At 41.6% G+C, this 18023-nt stretch overlaps 1 protein-coding gene across 1 annotated transcript; it reads left to right on the plus strand.

The window, feature by feature from the left end:
- The first annotated feature begins 2532 nt into the window (after nt 1-2532).
- On the plus strand, nt 2533-17240 carry LOC140714490 (cocaine- and amphetamine-regulated transcript protein-like). The gene is made up of 3 exons (XM_073025787.1): nt 2533-2769; nt 3409-3492; nt 17028-17240. The coding sequence occupies exons 1-3, from the start codon at nt 2626-2628 to the stop codon at nt 17130-17132; spliced, it is 333 nt and encodes a 110-aa protein (XP_072881888.1). The 5' UTR covers nt 2533-2625; the 3' UTR covers nt 17133-17240.
- The last annotated feature ends 783 nt before the right edge of the window (nt 17241-18023 follow it).

Here is an 18023-nt window from a genome sequence, read left to right on the forward strand (position 1 = left end):
TGTGAACGCATGTGCATACTATACGCTGTTGTTTGTAAAATCTTGGATGGTGATGAGGAAGTGAACAGCAGTGGGATAGATCAGCTGGTAGAATGGTGTCACAACAACAAGCTTGCACCCAATGTCAGTAAGACCGAGGAATTGATTGAACACTACCTCACTACTTTGCTCTCTTTTTGCACTTTTTAAAATATATTTCTTATTGTAAAATACTCTATAACATTATTTCAGGCATTGCACTGTACTGCAAAACATCAAATTTCATGACATATGTCAGTGATAATAAATGATTCTGAATCTGATATGTATGGAGAAGATAGAATTACATTTGGTTGCAATGGTCCTCTTGTTCATAGACATTACAAACAAAAGCAAGAGTGTGTCAAGAAATTTCTCAAGCCTGTTGATTGTCCATTTAAGGGTTGACTTCAATCTTATCCACTTTCATCAATAGACCCATTTCCATTGATTTCCCTAATGTCAAAAATATACTGAGCTGCTTCACAGATATACCCAGTGGCTGTCAAGACGTACAAAAAAGCTGGATGAACTCAGCAGGTTGGGCAGCATCCATTGAAAGAAGCAGTCAACGGATGCTGCCCGACCTGCTGAGTTCATCCAGCTTTTTTGTACGTCTTGATTTGACCACAGCATCTGCAGTGCACTTTGTGTTTAATACCCAGTGGCTGATCAGCCACAGCTCACTGCGGGAGTAAATTTCAAAGATCTGCAACCCTTATCCTAGTCTTAAATGCCAGACCCCTTATCCTGAGACTGTGAACCCAATCTCTAAACAGCTGACCAGTCTATAAAGATTGAAGCAAAATGAACCATCATTTATGCAAGCAGATTTAGGTTAATTTATATACAGTATATCACATGCAAATTGAAACATACAGAAAAATGCATCATTCGCATTAACAACCCAAGGATGTGCAGGGGGCAGCTCACAAGTGCCACCACACGTGCCTACAATGTTCAGCAGAACCGTACAAGCAACAACATAACAAAACAACAACAGCAGAACAAGTCCCATTCACGAACAAGCACACTTATTAAATGGAATATACCTAGGTAGGATGTACAGCACAGTACAGAAACTTTGACCCACAATATTGTTCTGACCTTATAACTGACTCCAGGATCAATCTAAGCCTTTCCTCCCTCATAGACCAGCATTTTTCTTTCATCCATGTGACCTTCTAAGAAAATACACAAAATGCTGGAGGAAATCAGCAGGTCAGGCAGTATCCATTGAAATGAACAAACAGTTGATGTTTTGGGTTGAGACTCTTCTTCAAGATTAGAAAGGAAGGAGGCAGAGTTCTTTCCACATCTTGTCCGAAAACATCAACTGTTTTATTCCTCTCCATAGCTGCTATCTGACCTGCTGAGTTCATCCAACATTTTGTGTGTGTTACTCTTTTTTCTTAAATGAAAATCTAAGTGATGGCTTATATTCATTAAACTATGTTCTCTGGGTGATAATGCAAATTGTGCAGAAACACAATTAGATGACAAACTGTAACCGCTGCACTATTGACAAGAATACTATTAACACTGCCTGAAACAATCTAATGTTGTTGGGCTCACATGGTCACCAGCTCTTTGTAGGGATTCTATGTTATATTTCAAATAAATTGCTAATGTATTTTCTGCAGTTATGTTACAGAATACAGTGGAAAAATAAAGAAATTCAGTTATTGTTTCATTTCATTGATCTTTTTCAGTGATTACAGGATTGCTCATTTGAATAGCAGGATAGGGAGCTATTTGGCCCACTGGTCCTATCCTTTGTCTTAAAGCAATGCCAGTAAGCTTTATTCTCTCTGTTTCATCCCCACTCTCCCCATCCCTCTCTCTCCAATCTCTTCCCCAATCTTTCTCTTTCTCTGAATCTTTTCCCTCACTCTGTCTCTTTCCTTCTCTCTCTATCTTGATTCCCCAAACTATATTTCTCTCTTTTCCCTTTCTATGTCTCTCTTCCCTGTTTCCCCTGCCTCTTCCCTTCTATCTGCCTTTCTCTCTCTCCATCTCTCTCTCACACACACATACACCCCTCCCCCTCCCCCGACTGATGCTGAATTCAAGTTAATTAATGGGTCTGAGAAGCAAGAACTTGCTGATGCTGAAATCTGGAGCAGCGCACAAGATTCTGGAGGAACTCAGTGGGTCAGGCAGCATCTGTGGAGTGAAGTGGACAGTGGACGATTGGAGCCAAGACCCTGCATCCAGACTGATACAGATTATTTTTAAAGCAAATGTTTCCACTTTGTGTGGAGAAAGGTAGGGGTGTCAAATAACGATAGGATTGAAATCCCTATCATGAGATATCAAACCTACTAATATAGCAAAAGATTTTAAATCCCAGATCGCTCTTTGAGACTGGAACCGGCAGGTTGGTAATTATATGGGAGCGGACAAGTTCGACAGCTTCTCCTGATAAAGACTTGGCAGCAATCGGCAAAGCCTTTGAGCCCACCCCTAACCTGGGAGGAGTCATTGCGTGTTTTCAGACCGATAGTCCCACTGTATAAAAGTCAGGCGCTGGGACAAAGAGTTAAACACTACAAGCTCCCAGACCCGTTTCTGTACGTCAGCCGGGGCGGAAATTCATTCAGCACCATGATCAGCGACCGGCTTCTGCTTGCCGTCTACTTTTCCACCTTACTCACCACGGCTATTGGCACCGAGAACTCTGATGTGGAGACAAGAGCCCTGCGAGATTTCTACTCCAAAAATTCTTATCCTTCCAGCGAAAAGGAACTGGTTGGTTTATCGTTGTTTTATTACTGGCAATGGGGTAGCCTTGTAGGGGACAGCTTGACGTTCTTGATTAGTTAAATGTGCGTTCTCTCAACACAGTTTGAAGTTACTGGAGTGTGAATTTGATTTTTGCGATTTTGTTAAAGTATTAAAAGTTAAAACATTTAAATTAGTTTAAACGAACAGTGCCAGGTGCACGGGTGTGTGGAAATAAAACTGAGGTTGAAGTTATAACGCAAACACGAGGAAATCTGCAGATGCTGGAAATTCAAACAACACACACAAAATGCTGGTGGCACCAGCATTTTGTGTGTGTTGAAGTTATAACATCGTATTTAACATATAATAGTACAGGACAGGAACAGGCCCTCGGCCCGCGATGCTGAATTAAGCTAAATCTCCTCTTTTGACTTTTTAAGGACATTTCCTTTAAACCCAGTATTTTCTTGCCGTGCAGTGGTATTTAAGATAACGGAAATGTTGTAGCTTATTACAGATGCCCAAAGTACAAACCTCCAGGGAAAGTAGTGACTTAATTATAATCATTTATAATATTTGTTTGGAGGACTATATGGTACGAAGAATTTCACCAAACCTCTTTAATTCTAAACCATCCACCGCACACCCTCTCCTGGACGACAGCTCGGAGCCCTGCACGAGGTGCTGAAGAAACTACAGACCAAACGGCTTCCAACCTGGGAGAAGAAATATGGACAAGGGCCACAGGTAGAGTCGACTTATTTTGTTGTTCAGAAACCACCCCCCCCCCCCTTCCCGAGTTACCAACGGGTTCCGTTTTTACAGATATCAAAAAGTCAGTTCTGTCCGTTTGTGTGAAAATCCACAAAAAATACGATATGGAAACCAGACCTTCTCGGTACAATAATGAAGAGTATCAAAGCGTAAAAGACTGATAATAAAGAAAAAAAATACTGAAAATAAAGAGAACTAGTTCTGCTGTTTGTATGCACGGTATGTACGTCGACTTTTGAATTGAGTAATACCATGAGAGCTCGTTTATATGTAGAAAGTGTCCATAGACTGGCAATCATGACCCGGGAAAGGTCTGCGTTTTCTCCGTTTTTTCATCTGGCTGTACGTGAAGTACCGTCAATGTTTTGGACTGGCCACTTTCCTCCGCCATGCAATATGAATACATTTCTCTTTCAGCAGTCTGCCTCTGCGACCAGAACTTTGATTCACGCTTCTTGTGTCTTTTAGCTTTTGGGTACTCGATTTCCGTTACCGTTATTACCAAGGGTTGAGCGGGGGAAGTGTTAATAATCCGAGATCTCCAGTAATACCCATTTGTTTGCATGGAGAAGTGAGGTTTGGCTTACAGAGATAGCCGGGGCGGTGGTCTTGATTAGTCAGGGCGACGGGGAGAAGGGAAGAGAATGGGATCAGCTATGTTGAAATGGCGGAGTAGATTCAACGGGCCGAATGGCCCAATTCTGCTCCTTTGTCTTATGGTTTATAGCCTTATGGTGTTGGGAAGGTGAAACAGCTTCGAGTCTGATACAAAGTTAACTCTAAGCCTTGTCAACGAATGGAGCAACTGACGAATCCACTTGAGTTCTGGCTCAACATCAGACCGAGAACGTCGATCCAAAATGCTCGCTGAATTGAGTGAGAGAAAGGTGGGAGGGGGGTTAAATAGCATCCATTCCCCAGGAAATGAGTTTGCAGTCTGCATCCCATCTCCTCATTGCCCACGTCTGGAGGGGAGGCACTGAGAGAGGACCAACTATTCCGGATAACATTTGCCCATCTCTCTGACATTAAAGGGTAAAAGGTCGTCCAGTCTGAGATCGCTTTCACCGTACTGGAAACTGGTTCCATGGACTATGAGATCCAGGGAGGGATTACTAGTACTGTACCTTTTGAGTTAGTGTTGTCCACTGCGTTACTACTGATTTACCCAACTGCTGGGTTAAAATGAGATGTGTTTAAAGTTCCGCGTTAAAATCGATTCATTCTCCCCTTTTCTGAATATCAAGGATACAACGCAACTGTGTGGCATGGTGGTTTCAGAATGTCGTGATGATTTATAGCGCATGGGTCTCCCCACGTTCTGTCCTCTGCCTCAGACCTCCCCCGCACTTTCTGGTTCCTCCTCGTTGAAAGCGAATTGCAGACCCCCGGCAATATTTTCCTGATCCCCTCCCACTCCCCTCTCAACTCCCTGTCTATTTTTGCAGCCTATTATCTTAAAACTATGCCCACAAAATATATCATATTGTAAAAATGGAACAGTTTCAATATTGCACAGTAGCGCAGCCATTAATGCAGCACTGTAAGATTGGGATTCAATTCCCGCCGCTGTCTGTAAGGAATTTGAACGTCTCCTCGTGACCCCATGCGTTTCTTCTGGATGCTTCGATTGAAGCATTGAACACATTTACACAAAACGTCGCCCGAAAGCAGCATTCATGATCAGGGACCACCACCACCCAGCACGTGCTCTCTTTCTCGCTGCTGCCATCAGGAAGATGGTACAGGAGCCTCAGGACTCACACCACTAGGTTCAGGAAAAGTTACTATTCCTCAAACATTAGGCTCTTGAACCAAAGGGTTCTTGAACTCCACTCACCTGCCTCATCACTGAAATGTTCCCACTCCTATGGACTCACTTTCAAGGATTCTTCATCTCATGTTTTTAACATTTATTTATTATTCTTATTTCTTTATTTTTGCATTTGTACAGTTTTTTTTTTGTCTTTTGCACACTGGTTGAATGCCCGAGTTGGTGTGGTCTTTCATTGGTTCTATTACAGTGATTATTCAATTGTGGACTTATTGAGAATGCCTGTAAGGAAATGAACCTCAGGGTTGTATATGGTGACATATATGTACTTTAATAGTAAATTTACTTTGAACTTTTGGTTTCCTCCCAAAAGTGAGTGTTAGTAAGCTGTGGGCATGCTGGAAGCATGGCGACACATGCAAGCTGTCCCCAGCACATCCTCAGATTCTGTTGGTTGTTGACACAAACAACCCTAAATAACATTGAAAATACTGCATATTTTGATGCTTCAAGATACATGTGACAAACAAAGCTAATCTTTAATCCTTAACATTAGATGCAAACCTAGCTGCTGAAAGAGGTAGATTCTACTCTTCCTTGTAAATTTACAGCAACACTGCTCTTTCTCTTGGAAAACAACTCCTGGTTGGAGTATTGCAATTAGCCCCTGCATCCCAGGACTGCAAAATATTATTGTTCTATATCCTTAATTCCTCATCAATCTATCCCCAGTTTAGGTGATAGTGTAGATTTAGGACAAATTTATACACACTTAGCAGAAAGCCCTGTCAGGATGTTTGCAATGCCCTGTTCTTTTTATTTAGAAGTACAGCACAGTAACAGATCCTACTGGCCCAATGAGCCCACGCCGCCTAATTACATGTATGTGGCCAATTAACCTACTAACCTGTAAGTCTTTGGACTGTGGGAGGAAACGAGATCATTTGGAGGAAACCCACACAGTCACAGGGAGAACAAACTCCTAACAGACCCTGATAGAAATTGAACCTGGATCTCAAATAGATAGATAGATAGATAGATAGATAGATAGATAGATAGATAGATAGATACTTTATTCATCCCCATGGGGAAATTCAACTTTTTTCCAATGTCCCATACACTTGTTGTAGCAAAACTGTTACATGCAATACTTAACTCAGTAAAAAAAAAATGATATGCATCTAAATCACCATCTCAAAAAGCATTAATAATAGCTTTTAAAAAGTTCTTAAGTCCTGGCGGTAGAATTGTAAAGCCTAATGGCATTGGGGAGTATTGACCTCTTCATCCTGTCTGAGGAGCATTGCATCGATAGTAACCTGTCGCTGAAACTGCTTCTCTGTCTCTGGATGGTGCTATGTAGAGGATGTTCAGAGTTATCCATAATTGACCGTAGCCTACTCAGCGCCCTTCGCTCAGCTAGCGATGTTAAACTCTCCAGTACTTTGCCCACGACAGAGCCCGCCTTCCTTACCAGCTTATTAAGACGTGAGGCGTCCCTCTTCTTAATGCTTCCTCCCCAACACGCCACCACAAAGAAGAGGGCGCTCTCCACAACTGACCTATAGAACATCTTCAGCATCTCACTACAGACATTGAATGACGCCAACCTTCTTAGGAAGTACAGTCGACTCTGTGCCTTCCTGCACAAGGCATCTGTGTTGGCAGTCCAGTCTAGCTTCTCGTCTAACTGTACTCCCAGATACTTGTAGGTCTTAACCTGCTCCGAGAAGCTTAGATGGGAATTTTGGTTAGCTTGGACCAGTTGGGCCAAAGGGCCTGTTACTGTGCTGAATGACAGATGTCACTCAAAATACATTTGTGATTAAATACTGGAGCTTTCAACACAGTGCATTTTATCACTTTATATTAATATAGAAGGTTCTACAAAGAAAAAAAATCCAAGTCTATATTGTCTTATAAACTGCTTCTTGTACAGAACAAAGATTTTCTGCAAAAAAGAGTTTTCCCATTGAACCTGATCTGGTTCCTTAATTCTCAGATCTTGATGAGGATTTAAGGAAAGTCAGTGAGAGAATGGAATGCAAACCCTGCCCTCAACAGTGAAGAACAAATCAATAAATAACAGGAGATTAATTATGCTGTATTAATGAACTTGTCTCCCATCTAAAACCTTGTTTCCATGAATGAGATTCTTTGCATGGTTATCTTTTTGGTAGAATCTAACTCTGATATTTATAGGGAATCAAAGCAAATTATGGTATAGAGGGAGGTTGCTCAGTCCACCAAGAGCATACAGGTGATGAAAAGAGCTTTTCAGGTTAATTTTGCTTCACTGCTCCAAGTCCATATTCCCACAGGTTTAGCCATTCCACTGTTGATTCTGTCATTTTTGCACAGAACAGAGAGAAGGTGCAAACTCCACACAGACAGCACCCAAGGTACAGCAGGGGTTCATGCCCTTCAGTCCTACATCTGTGCTGACCATGATATCATATTAATCTAATCCTATCTGTCTGCTCATGATCACATCTCCCTCCACTCTATGCCTGTTCATGTGTCCTTCTAAATGATTCATAAACATCACTATCATATCTGCTTTCACCACTTCTGACAGTGCTTTCCAAACACCTACCACTCTCTGTGTAAAAACTTTTAAACTTTCCACCTATCACCTTAAAGTTTTATTTATTTATCTATCTAATCACCTATTGAGATAGTGTGGAATAGGCCTTTCTGGCCCTTTGAGCTGCGCCGTCCAGCAATCCCCCTACTTAATCCTAGCTTAATCACAGGACAATTTACAATGGCCAATTAACCTAACAACCGATACACATTGGACTGTGGAAGGAAACCGCAGCACCTGGAGGAAACCCACACAGTCACAGAAGAACATACTAACTCCTTACAGGCAGCAGCAGGAATTGAACCTTGGTTGCCGGTACTATAAAGCATTGTACTAACCACTATGCTACCATGTTATGCTTGGGGACTACATACCCTATCAATGCCTCTCATAATTTTATATTCTTCTGTTAGGTCTCCCTAGTCCTCTCATGTTCCAGAGAAAACAACCCAAGTTTGTTCAACACCTCCTTATTGCTGTTACTCTCTAATCTAGGCAACATCCCAGTGAAACTCTGTTGCACCCTCCACATCCTTCATGTAATGCAGCAACCAGAAATGCACATACTACTCCAAATATGGCCAAATAAGGTTCTATTCAACTCTGCCATGGGTTGTCCTAAGCCTGGCTATGAATTAAGGAGCATTGGGCTTGGGGCTAGTAACACCATCCGTAAAATCATAGCGCCACAGAAGCTCCTGGGAGCAGAAGGATTTTCCTGAAAGACTGGCTCTGGCGCGCTGCCATTGACAGCCTATGCCCCAGTAGCGGTGATGGGCTTAAGAAGAACATTCTACTCAGCTGCAACATGACTTTTATACTCAATGCCCTGACCGATAGTGGCAAGTTTGCTGCACGCCTGCTTTACCACCCTATGTATTTGTATAGCCATTCTTAGAGAACTATGGACTTGAATCCTGAGATTTCTCTACATATCAATGATCCTCCTGAGAGTCCTGTCATTTACTACATACTGCTTTGTATTTGACCTCCCATAGTGCCGCACCTCGCAATCATCCAGATTAAACACCATCTGCCATTTCTCTGCTCATATCTCCAGCAGGCCCTTGTCCTATTGAACCCTTTGAGACCTCTCCTCACTATCAACAACTGTCCTGATGAAGAGTTTCAGCCTGAAACGTTGACTGTTTAATCCTATCCACAGATGCTGTCTGAGCTGCTGAGTTCCTCCAGCACTTGTGTGTGATGTTTTGCATTTCCAACATTTAGGATCCAAACTCTTGGCAATATTTGTGTTGTGTGCAAATTTACTAATCAATCCATCTACACTTTCATCCAAATCATTTATGTATATCATAAACAAATCAAAGAGGTAACAAATCTGCCCTCTGAAGTGGTAAAATATGATATTTAATTGTGACCAATCTATTTTTATATAGTCTTTTTCTGTTAGTCTAGTCATATACCACAGCCATGCTATTAGCATCACACTCAGTGGCCACTTTATTAGGTACAGGAGGTAGAACACCGCTGTGGTCTTTTGCTGCTGTAGCCCTTCAACTTCAAGTTTTGAAATGTTGTGCATTCAGACAGACAGACAGACAGACATATTTTATTGATCCCGAGGGAAACTGGGTTTCGTTACAGCCGCACCAACCAAGAATAGTGAAGAAATATGGCAATATAAAACCATAAATAATTAAATAATATTAAGTTAATCATGCCAAGTGGAAATAAGTCCAGGACCAGCCTATTGGCTTAGGCTGTCTGACACTCCGAGGGAGGAGTTGTAAAGTTTGATGGCCACAGGCAGGAATGACTTCCTATGACGCTCCGTGTTACATCTCAGTGGAATGAGTCTCTGGCTGAATGTACTCCTGTGCCTAACCAGTACATTATGGAGTGGATGGGAGTCATTGTCCAAGATGGCATGCAACTTGGACAGCATCCTCTTTTCAGACACCACTGTCAGAGATTCCAGTTCCATCCCCACAACATCACTGGCCTTACGAATGAGTTTGTTGATTCTGTTGGTGTCTGTTACCCTCAGCCTGCTGCCCCAGCACACAACAGCAAACATGATAGCATTGGCCACCACAGCCTCGTAGAACATCCTCAGCATCGTCCGGCAGATGTTAAAGGACCTCAGTCTCCTCAGGAAATAGAGACGGCTCTGACCCTTCTTGTAGACAGCCTCAGTGTTCTTTGACCAGTCCGGTTTATTGTCAATTCGTATCCCCAGGTATTTGTAATTCAGATGCTCTTCTTTACATCGCTGTGTGACACATGATTATTTGAGTTACTGTCACCTTCTTGTGTGAAAATCCAGGAATTCAGCAGTTTCTGAAATACTCAAACCACCCCCTCTAGCATCAACAATCATTCCGTGGCGAAAGTCCCTTTGATCTTCTCTCTTATGATGTTTGGTCTGAATATCTTGACCATGTCTACATGTTTTTATGCATTGAGTTGCTGCCACATGATTGGCTGATTAGATATTTGCACTAATAAGCTGGTGTACCTAATAAAATGGTCACTGAGTATAACACAGACAAATTAACATAATGGCTTCTAACTGCTGCTCTAAGTTATTTGGTCTCACCCTTTGATATTCCCTTTGTTATGCCCACCACTGCCCTTATTCTCTGCTACTGAAATCTAATTTGTAAGCTCGCTTTCCCAGACATGACAGAAGTTCTAGGAATTTACTGACGTAAGTCACAAGTACACAAGGTGACCGGGGATCTATTGTGAGAAGAATTGCATGATGCTTTATCTTAGTTAGGATGAGAATTATATTTTATATACTGGAGGTTTAATTTATTCCTAGGTATTGATTCACATGCTTGTTAAAAGATCTGGAGAAACTGCCAACTGACCTGACTAACTTGAACAGGTTAACATCATTTTGCAGATGGAAGAACTCCATACCATTTGTGTCAACATTCTGCAAGCTGGCAAGAGATTCAGATCAAGGCAGGTGAATGGGGTTGATTGATTGATTGAACTCCGTTACACCACTGGCATTTGGGGCGGCAGTGAAGGTCTTCCTTCTCTGGTGGCGGTCAGGGCTTCCTTCATCACTTCAATAGCTTGGTTTTCACTATCATCAGTCACACAGGTCCCAAGTGGAGACTCAGGAATACCGTCACACTCAGATGTAGAAGGATTCCTCATTGCTGTTTCTGTAACAAATTTTGTTTTACCAGTCAGGGTTATTAGCCATGAGGTGAACCCCCAAACCTACAGGACCGGTAGACCACTCCTGGTCTGGACTCTACCCTTTGATCTCTTTGGAATGTGTGACTCTACTAAGCCAAATCATGGAAACCCTGACTCTTGCCAAATAGCTCTCCGGGTCATTGAGGCATGCAAGCCTCCAAACCTAACGACAAGGTTGAGTTCCTCTTGGAGGAGAATGGGGTTGCGAGGGATAATAAATCAGTCATGCTGGAGTGGTGGAGCAGAATTAGTGGGCCAAATGGCCCAATTCAGCTCCTATGTCTTATGATCTTATTGTGGCCTTAAAATTTGTAATCTTATGTTGCATAACAAAATAAAGTGAAAATGGTACATTCTTCCTGGTTCTCATTAGATTGAAAAAAGATGATTTAACTGTAGAATTATTGATCACAGCTGAACTCAAGCCTAAACACTCATTTTTCACAAAGAGATTATGTAAAGTAGAATTGAGGCATGTTATTGATTCTCACCGTAATAACTAACCAGGGACTGAGTTATTGATCTGGAGACATCAGCTCAAATTCCAACACAGCAACAAGGGAACTTAAATTCAAGTAGTTAGGTAATCAAGTTTTTAAAACAAAAAATTATAGTGCCAGTAATAGGAACAATGGAGTTACCAGACTGGCGTAATAAATCCATTTAATTCATTAATATTCTGTAGGGAAAGAAAATTGTCTTGTTTACTTGATCTGGACCATGTGTGACTCTACCACTGTGACTGTGTCATAATTGCCCTCTGAAGTGGTCAGCAGGTTACTCAATACAGTGTGTTGGTCTTGCCAGTGATGTACTGTACCTGTGAACAAGTGGAAGTAAGTATGGATAAGGAATTACCTGTCACTCCCTCAGACAGCAGATTTGTCAATGAAATTGACATTAATCTACCTTTTATAATATCCAGTATCATGGCTAATTTCTCATTTTTCATTATAATTCTGCTCCGTTCTACACTCAGTGGCCACTTTATTAGACACCTCCTGTAGCTAATAAAGTGGCCACTGGGTGTATGTGACCTTCTGCTCCTGTAGCCCACCCATTTCAAAGTTTGATGTGTTGTTCATGTGGAAATGCCCTTCTGCACACCACTGTTGTAATGCATTGTTATTTGATTTACTGTCACCTTGAACCAGCCTGGCCAATCTCCTCTGACTTCTCTCATTAACAAGGCAATTTTGCCCACAGGGCTCTCACTGACTGGATTGTTTTTATTTTTCACACCATTCTCTGCAAACTGTAAAGACTGTTGTGAGTGAAAATCCCAGGAGATCAAAAGTTTGTGATATACCCAAATCACCCTGTCTAGCACCAATAACCACCCCACAGTTAAGGTCACTTAGATTACACTTTTTCCCCATTCTGATGTTTGGTCTGGATAACTCAATCTCTTGACCATGTCTGAATGCTTTTATGCTTGCAGTCGCCACCACCTGATCAGATATTTGCATTAATAAGCAATTGTACCCACTGAAGTGGCCACAGAATGTATGACTATTTAAACAGACAACCTGCTTTCTGCAATGTGCAGGCACATTGAAGGCTGGCATCAAACACAAGTTCTTTTAACAGAAAAAGCGTACACATCAGTCAATTACCGGTACTTGTGGCAGAGAAATACTCTGCACATCACCATATCGCTGGACAGTTTACACCACTCTACTCCTACCCTTCTGAAAAGGGCATCTCAAATGCAACCTCTTGGGACCTTCATAGTTTTGTATATATTTACCTTATTAGGACATTATATTCCCTACATCGTATAATTAATGGTACAGGTACAGATTTTGATGAAATGATATAGTGACTGCAATTCAACTCTGCAGAAAGTGGACAATTGCAAGTGTGGAATCAGAGGGTGCAGAGATTTACTAGCATGCTGTCTAGATTAGAGGGTATCTCTTATGAAAAAAACTTTCAGCAAACTAAGGTTTTTCTCTTTGGAGCATAGGAGGATGAAAGATGAGATGACAGAGGTGCATTTGATGAAAAGAACCACTTGTAGAGTGGAAAACCACCACCCTTTTTCCCAGGGCAGCAATGTCTAATACGAGAGTGCATAATTTTAATATGATAGGAGGAAAGTACAGGAGGATGTCAAAGGTAGATTTTTTTTAACATAGTGGTAAGTGCATGGAACACACTGCCAGGGTGGTGTAGAGGCCAATGCATTACAGACATTTAAGAGATAGGCATATGGATGAAAGAAAAATGGAGGGAAAGGTTTAGATTGATCTAGGAATAGGTTAAAAGGTCACCACAATATTGTGGGGTGAAGGGTCTGTACTGGGCTGTACCGTACTGTCCTATCACACTCTCATGTTGTGAATTGTTGTTGGAGATTTAAAGGATGCAGAATATTCCAGTTCCTAATTTTACTTCTCTACTTCTCATTGGCAAATCTTTCTCTTCTTCTCTTTACTTAAGAATTGAATAAACAGTCGGACCAAGACCCTTCATCAGTACTGGAAAAGAAGGGAAGAAGCCAGATTAAGAAAGTTGGGGGTGGGGTGGAATTACAAGATGGCAGGTGATAGGTGAAACCGGGGAGAGGGGAAGATGGGATAAACAGAGAAGCTGGGAGCTAATAGGTGGAAGAGGTAAAGAAATCTGATAAGAGTGGAGAGAGTAGACCTTGGGAGAAAGGGTAGCAGGAGGGGCACCAGAGAGAAGTGATAGACAGGTGGGTAGAAGAGAAAGGGTAAGAGAGGAGCCAGAATGGAGTTTCAAAAAATAGAGAAAGGCGAGGGGGAGAGAAATTACTGGAAGTTAGAGGAAGTTATGTTCACACCATCAGGTTGGAGGCTACCCAGATAGAATATGAGGTACAGCTTTTCCAACCTGACAGTGGCCTCATTATGGCAGTAGAGGAGGCCATGGACTGAACATAGAAACATAGAAAATAGGTGCAGGAGTAGGCCATTCGGCCCTTCGAGCCTGCACCGCCATTCAGTATGATCATGGCTGATAATCCAACTGAAAACCCTGTACCTGCTTTCTCTCCATACCCCCGATCCCTTTAGCCACAAGGGCCATATCTAACTTCCTCTTAAATACAGCCAATGAACTGGCCTCAACTGTTTCCTGTGGCAGAGAATTCCACAGATTCACCACTCTCTGTGTGAAGAAGTTTTTCCTCATCTCAGTCCTAAAAGGCTTCCCCTTTATCCTTAAACTGTGACACCTCGTTCTGGACTTCCCAACATTGGAAACAATCTTTGTGCATCTAGCCTGTCCAATCCCTTTAGAATTTTATACGTTTCAATAAGATCCCCCCTCAATCTTCAATCAAGGCCTAATCTCCTTTTGGATGCACTGAAATGCTGTGAATGCACTCAAGACCATCCAAGAAGGTCTTTGTGTCTACATCAATAAGACCTGTGGCTCACCACAGATAAGCTTTTTAATGAAGTGAAGGCACTTCTACTTACCAAGGGAGTTCACTGCCATTGTGATTATTGCTGTTTACATTCCCTCCCTCCCCTGTGCTAGTGGTGGGGAAGCACTGCATGAGCTCTATGGCGACACTGCCCCTGCAGGTTTCAAAGTAGCCACCATCATTCCAGTGGTGACCAAGAGAGTGACAGTAACTGGCCTAAATAATTACTGTCCAGGACACTGACTTCAACCATCATGAAGTGCTTTGAGCAGCTTGTAATGGATTGTATAAAATCCCAACTTCCAGTTACATTGCCCCTTTCAGTTTATTGACCACTGAAACCGGTCCACTGATTACACTATAACCTTGGCCCTCCAGTCTGACCTGTCCCACTTAGAAAATGGGGCCTCATACACCAGGATGTTGTTCAGTGTTTAACACAGAGGCTGGTGGGGAAAAGTCCACATTGGTACTCAATACCCCTCTCTATAACTGGATCTTGGACTTCTTCATGGAAAGACCCCAGTCACTCTGAATTGGCAGCAAGATCTCAAGTTCCAATACACAGAGCACTAGTGCTCCCCAGAGCTGTGTGCTCAGCCTGCTACTCTTCATGTCGCTGACTCACAACTGCACTGCCATATCCAGCTCAAACCACATCAAGTTTGCTAATGATACTACAGTGACTGACCTCATCAGCAACAACAATGAGTCTCAAACAGAGTTTGAGAGGCTTGTCAGAAGATGTGAGAACACCAACCTGACTCTCAACGCGGACAAGAGATGATTGTGGACTTCAGGAAGGCACAGATCACCCATTCTCCATTGCACATCAAAGGCTCTGTGGAGGAGAGAGTGAAGATTAAGTAAGTTCCTTGGTGTGCATATAACAAATGATCTAACCTGGATCCACTAGCACCTCCTCACTAATCTACCCTTTCTGAGCAGATTGAGGCATGCAAGGTTCCCTACCCTCATTCTTACAACTTTCCACAGTGTTCAGTCTGGCTGCGTCATTGTGTGGTATAGAAGCTGCAAGAACAGAGGATAGTAAAAACCACTGAGAAGATCACTGGGGTCTCACTCCCTTCTATTTGTGACGTTTACCAGGAGCATTGCAGACAAAGGGCCTGAGGCATTGTTGATGATCCCTACCACCCATCCCACAATCCCCTCGACCTTCTACTGTCAGGAAGGAGGTAAAGGAGAATCAGAATGAGGATTTCCAGACTGGGTTAACAGCTTCTTCCCTCAGGCTGTGAGACTAATGAATACTCTGCCAACACCAAGGTTGCGCCACTGGGACAGCAAGCTGTTTAGTGTTTGTCTGTGCTGCCCGCTACGTGCATTTTGAATTATATTTTATTAACTTATTTAAGGTAATATTTTGGTTAATATCCTGTGTGTGATATATGTTTTGTGGATGCACCATGGTCCAGAGGAATGTTATTTCATTTGGTTGCATACATGTACAGTCGGATGACAATAAACTTGAACTTTTTGTATTACTTATGTTTATATTTCTTATTGTAACCAAGAGTTTTTACATATTTGCTATATTGCTGCTACAAAACAATAAATAAAATGCATATGTCAGATTCAAATTCAGATTCATTTACTTACATCGAAAGATTCATGTACATCGAAACACACAGTGAAATGTGTTGTTTGCCTTAACAACCAATACAACCCAAGGATGTGCTGTGGGCGGTTTGAAAGTGTGACCACACATTCCACGCCAATGTTACATGCCCACAATGTTTAGCAGAACAACACAACTACATCAATAGCAAAAAACAAGCCTCATTCCTCCCTCCCACCCACTCACATATACAGAAAATCCTTCAACCTTAATACAGGCCATCTCCATCAATGATACCAAACCTGATTTTGAATGTTTAGACTGCATATGGTCTTTCCCCCTCTGTTCTCTGCCTGTCCATGTGTGCATCTAAATGCCTCTTAAATGCCTTTTAAATGTTGATGTCTGTACACTATGGATCGACCTTTATATTATATTTACATTATATTTCTGGGGAAGCAGGTTGGAGATATGACTGTACCAAAAGAGGTTGTAAGACACTCCTTCAAACTGCTGCCTGCAGGTCACCCTTGAGCAAGGTGTAGCACCTGCTTAGCCCTGGGATCATGGGAGCAGGTGGTAGATGGTTATACAAACAGTTGATACATATCATAAATCCTGGTTTTGCGACCATTAATGCTGGCAGAAATCTCTGAAGAGTATTGATAATGGCTTGTAAAGACATTGCCTGGAAGAAGGCAATGGCAACCACTTCTGTAGAAAAAATTTCCAAGAACAATCATAGTCATACAGATGGAAGATCATGATTACCCATGTCATACAGCATGGCACAAAATGACGATGATGATGGTTATTTATTCTTGCCTGGCCAAATATTCTACTTGTAATAAGAGCTCTTTTCTTTTTGGTTTGAGCAACCAAAGCTGGCCTTGGCAACTTCATGTCCTGAGAAATGAAAATGTAAAAGATTCTGCATACAGGACAAATATCAAACTGACTCTCCCTGTGTTTTGTCTGTTTCCAGTGTTATATTGGGGATGTGTGCGCAGTGAGAAAAGGACCCAGGATTTGGAGAACCTGTAACTGCCAGAACTCTAAATGTAACTACTTCCTCTTCAAATGCGTGTAGAGATCTGAAAAAATAAAATCATTTCTATTTTCAATGGCTAAGTGAAGAAAATTAAGAGATATGTTGGACATATTATAAATAAAAATGTTACTATCCCACTACATAAAACTGTTCCTGTACAATTTGCTCTGTTCTGTATGTTTCAGTGTCATTTGAAAAGATACAAGCTATTATTAAATCTGCTATCCTATTTCTTCTAAAGCACTTTGTGCAGTGTGTCAAGATTTCAATGTTTTGGTATTGAACTAGGCATCTTGGTACAGGCCAGAGTGTTACAGGTTTCAATACAATTTTTGTTTTGACCAAACGTAGGAAATGTTTTTACATGAGTATATCTGCAATGTTGTTTAAATCTTTAGGCATCACAATTCATTTACAAAGTGAGGGATTAATTTAGAAATAAATTATTTACAAGATATGGCAAACAGAATGAGACTGAAATGAGGTGACCATCCTTAAATAACTTATTGCAACTCAGAGGTTTGTTAATTCACCCAAAAGACAGTCATGGCCAAGCTTTGGTTTGAACCTCATTTTATGATAGAATGGGTGAGGAGGTCTTGGATTCTGATGTATCAGTCCAAAGTGCTTTCAGAAGTCAGGAAAGAGGCACAAAAATTTTTTCCTTCATGATAGTTTTATTCAGCATTTACAGGGCAAAGAAATTGAAATGAACAGGTCTAGAGGTCTACTAAGTGAAAAGAGAGACAAAAACAAAGAGATTAAGATGTTTTTATATCCTAGATAAGAAAATTCTATTCAAATTTGTAGGTAAGAGTCAACTAATGAGAACGCTCTTATCCAAATAATGTAGAACTAAGAGAAGCTTCCAGAAGTAACCGCTAGGGAAACACACTGAACATACTGTGGCCACTAGGAAGCATAGTAAAC

This window comes from Hemitrygon akajei, chromosome 21, assembly GCF_048418815.1.
Source record: "Hemitrygon akajei chromosome 21, sHemAka1.3, whole genome shotgun sequence".
Lineage (NCBI taxonomy): Eukaryota > Metazoa > Chordata > Chondrichthyes > Myliobatiformes > Dasyatidae > Hemitrygon > Hemitrygon akajei.

What these genes read in the sequence shown, in the direction of transcription:
- LOC140714490 (XM_073025787.1), top strand. Translation starts at nt 2,626, where the DNA reads ATGATCAGCGACCGGCTTCTGCTTGCCGTCTACTTTTCCACCTTACTC. An exon ending in CTTCCAGCGAAAAGGAACTG is followed by an intron (nt 2,770 to 3,408) that starts GTTGGTTTATCG and finishes CCTGGACGACAG; the next exon opens with CTCGGAGCCCTGCACGAGGT. An exon ending in AATATGGACAAGGGCCACAG is followed by an intron (nt 3,493 to 17,027) that starts GTAGAGTCGACT and finishes GTCTGTTTCCAG; the next exon opens with TGTTATATTGGGGATGTGTG.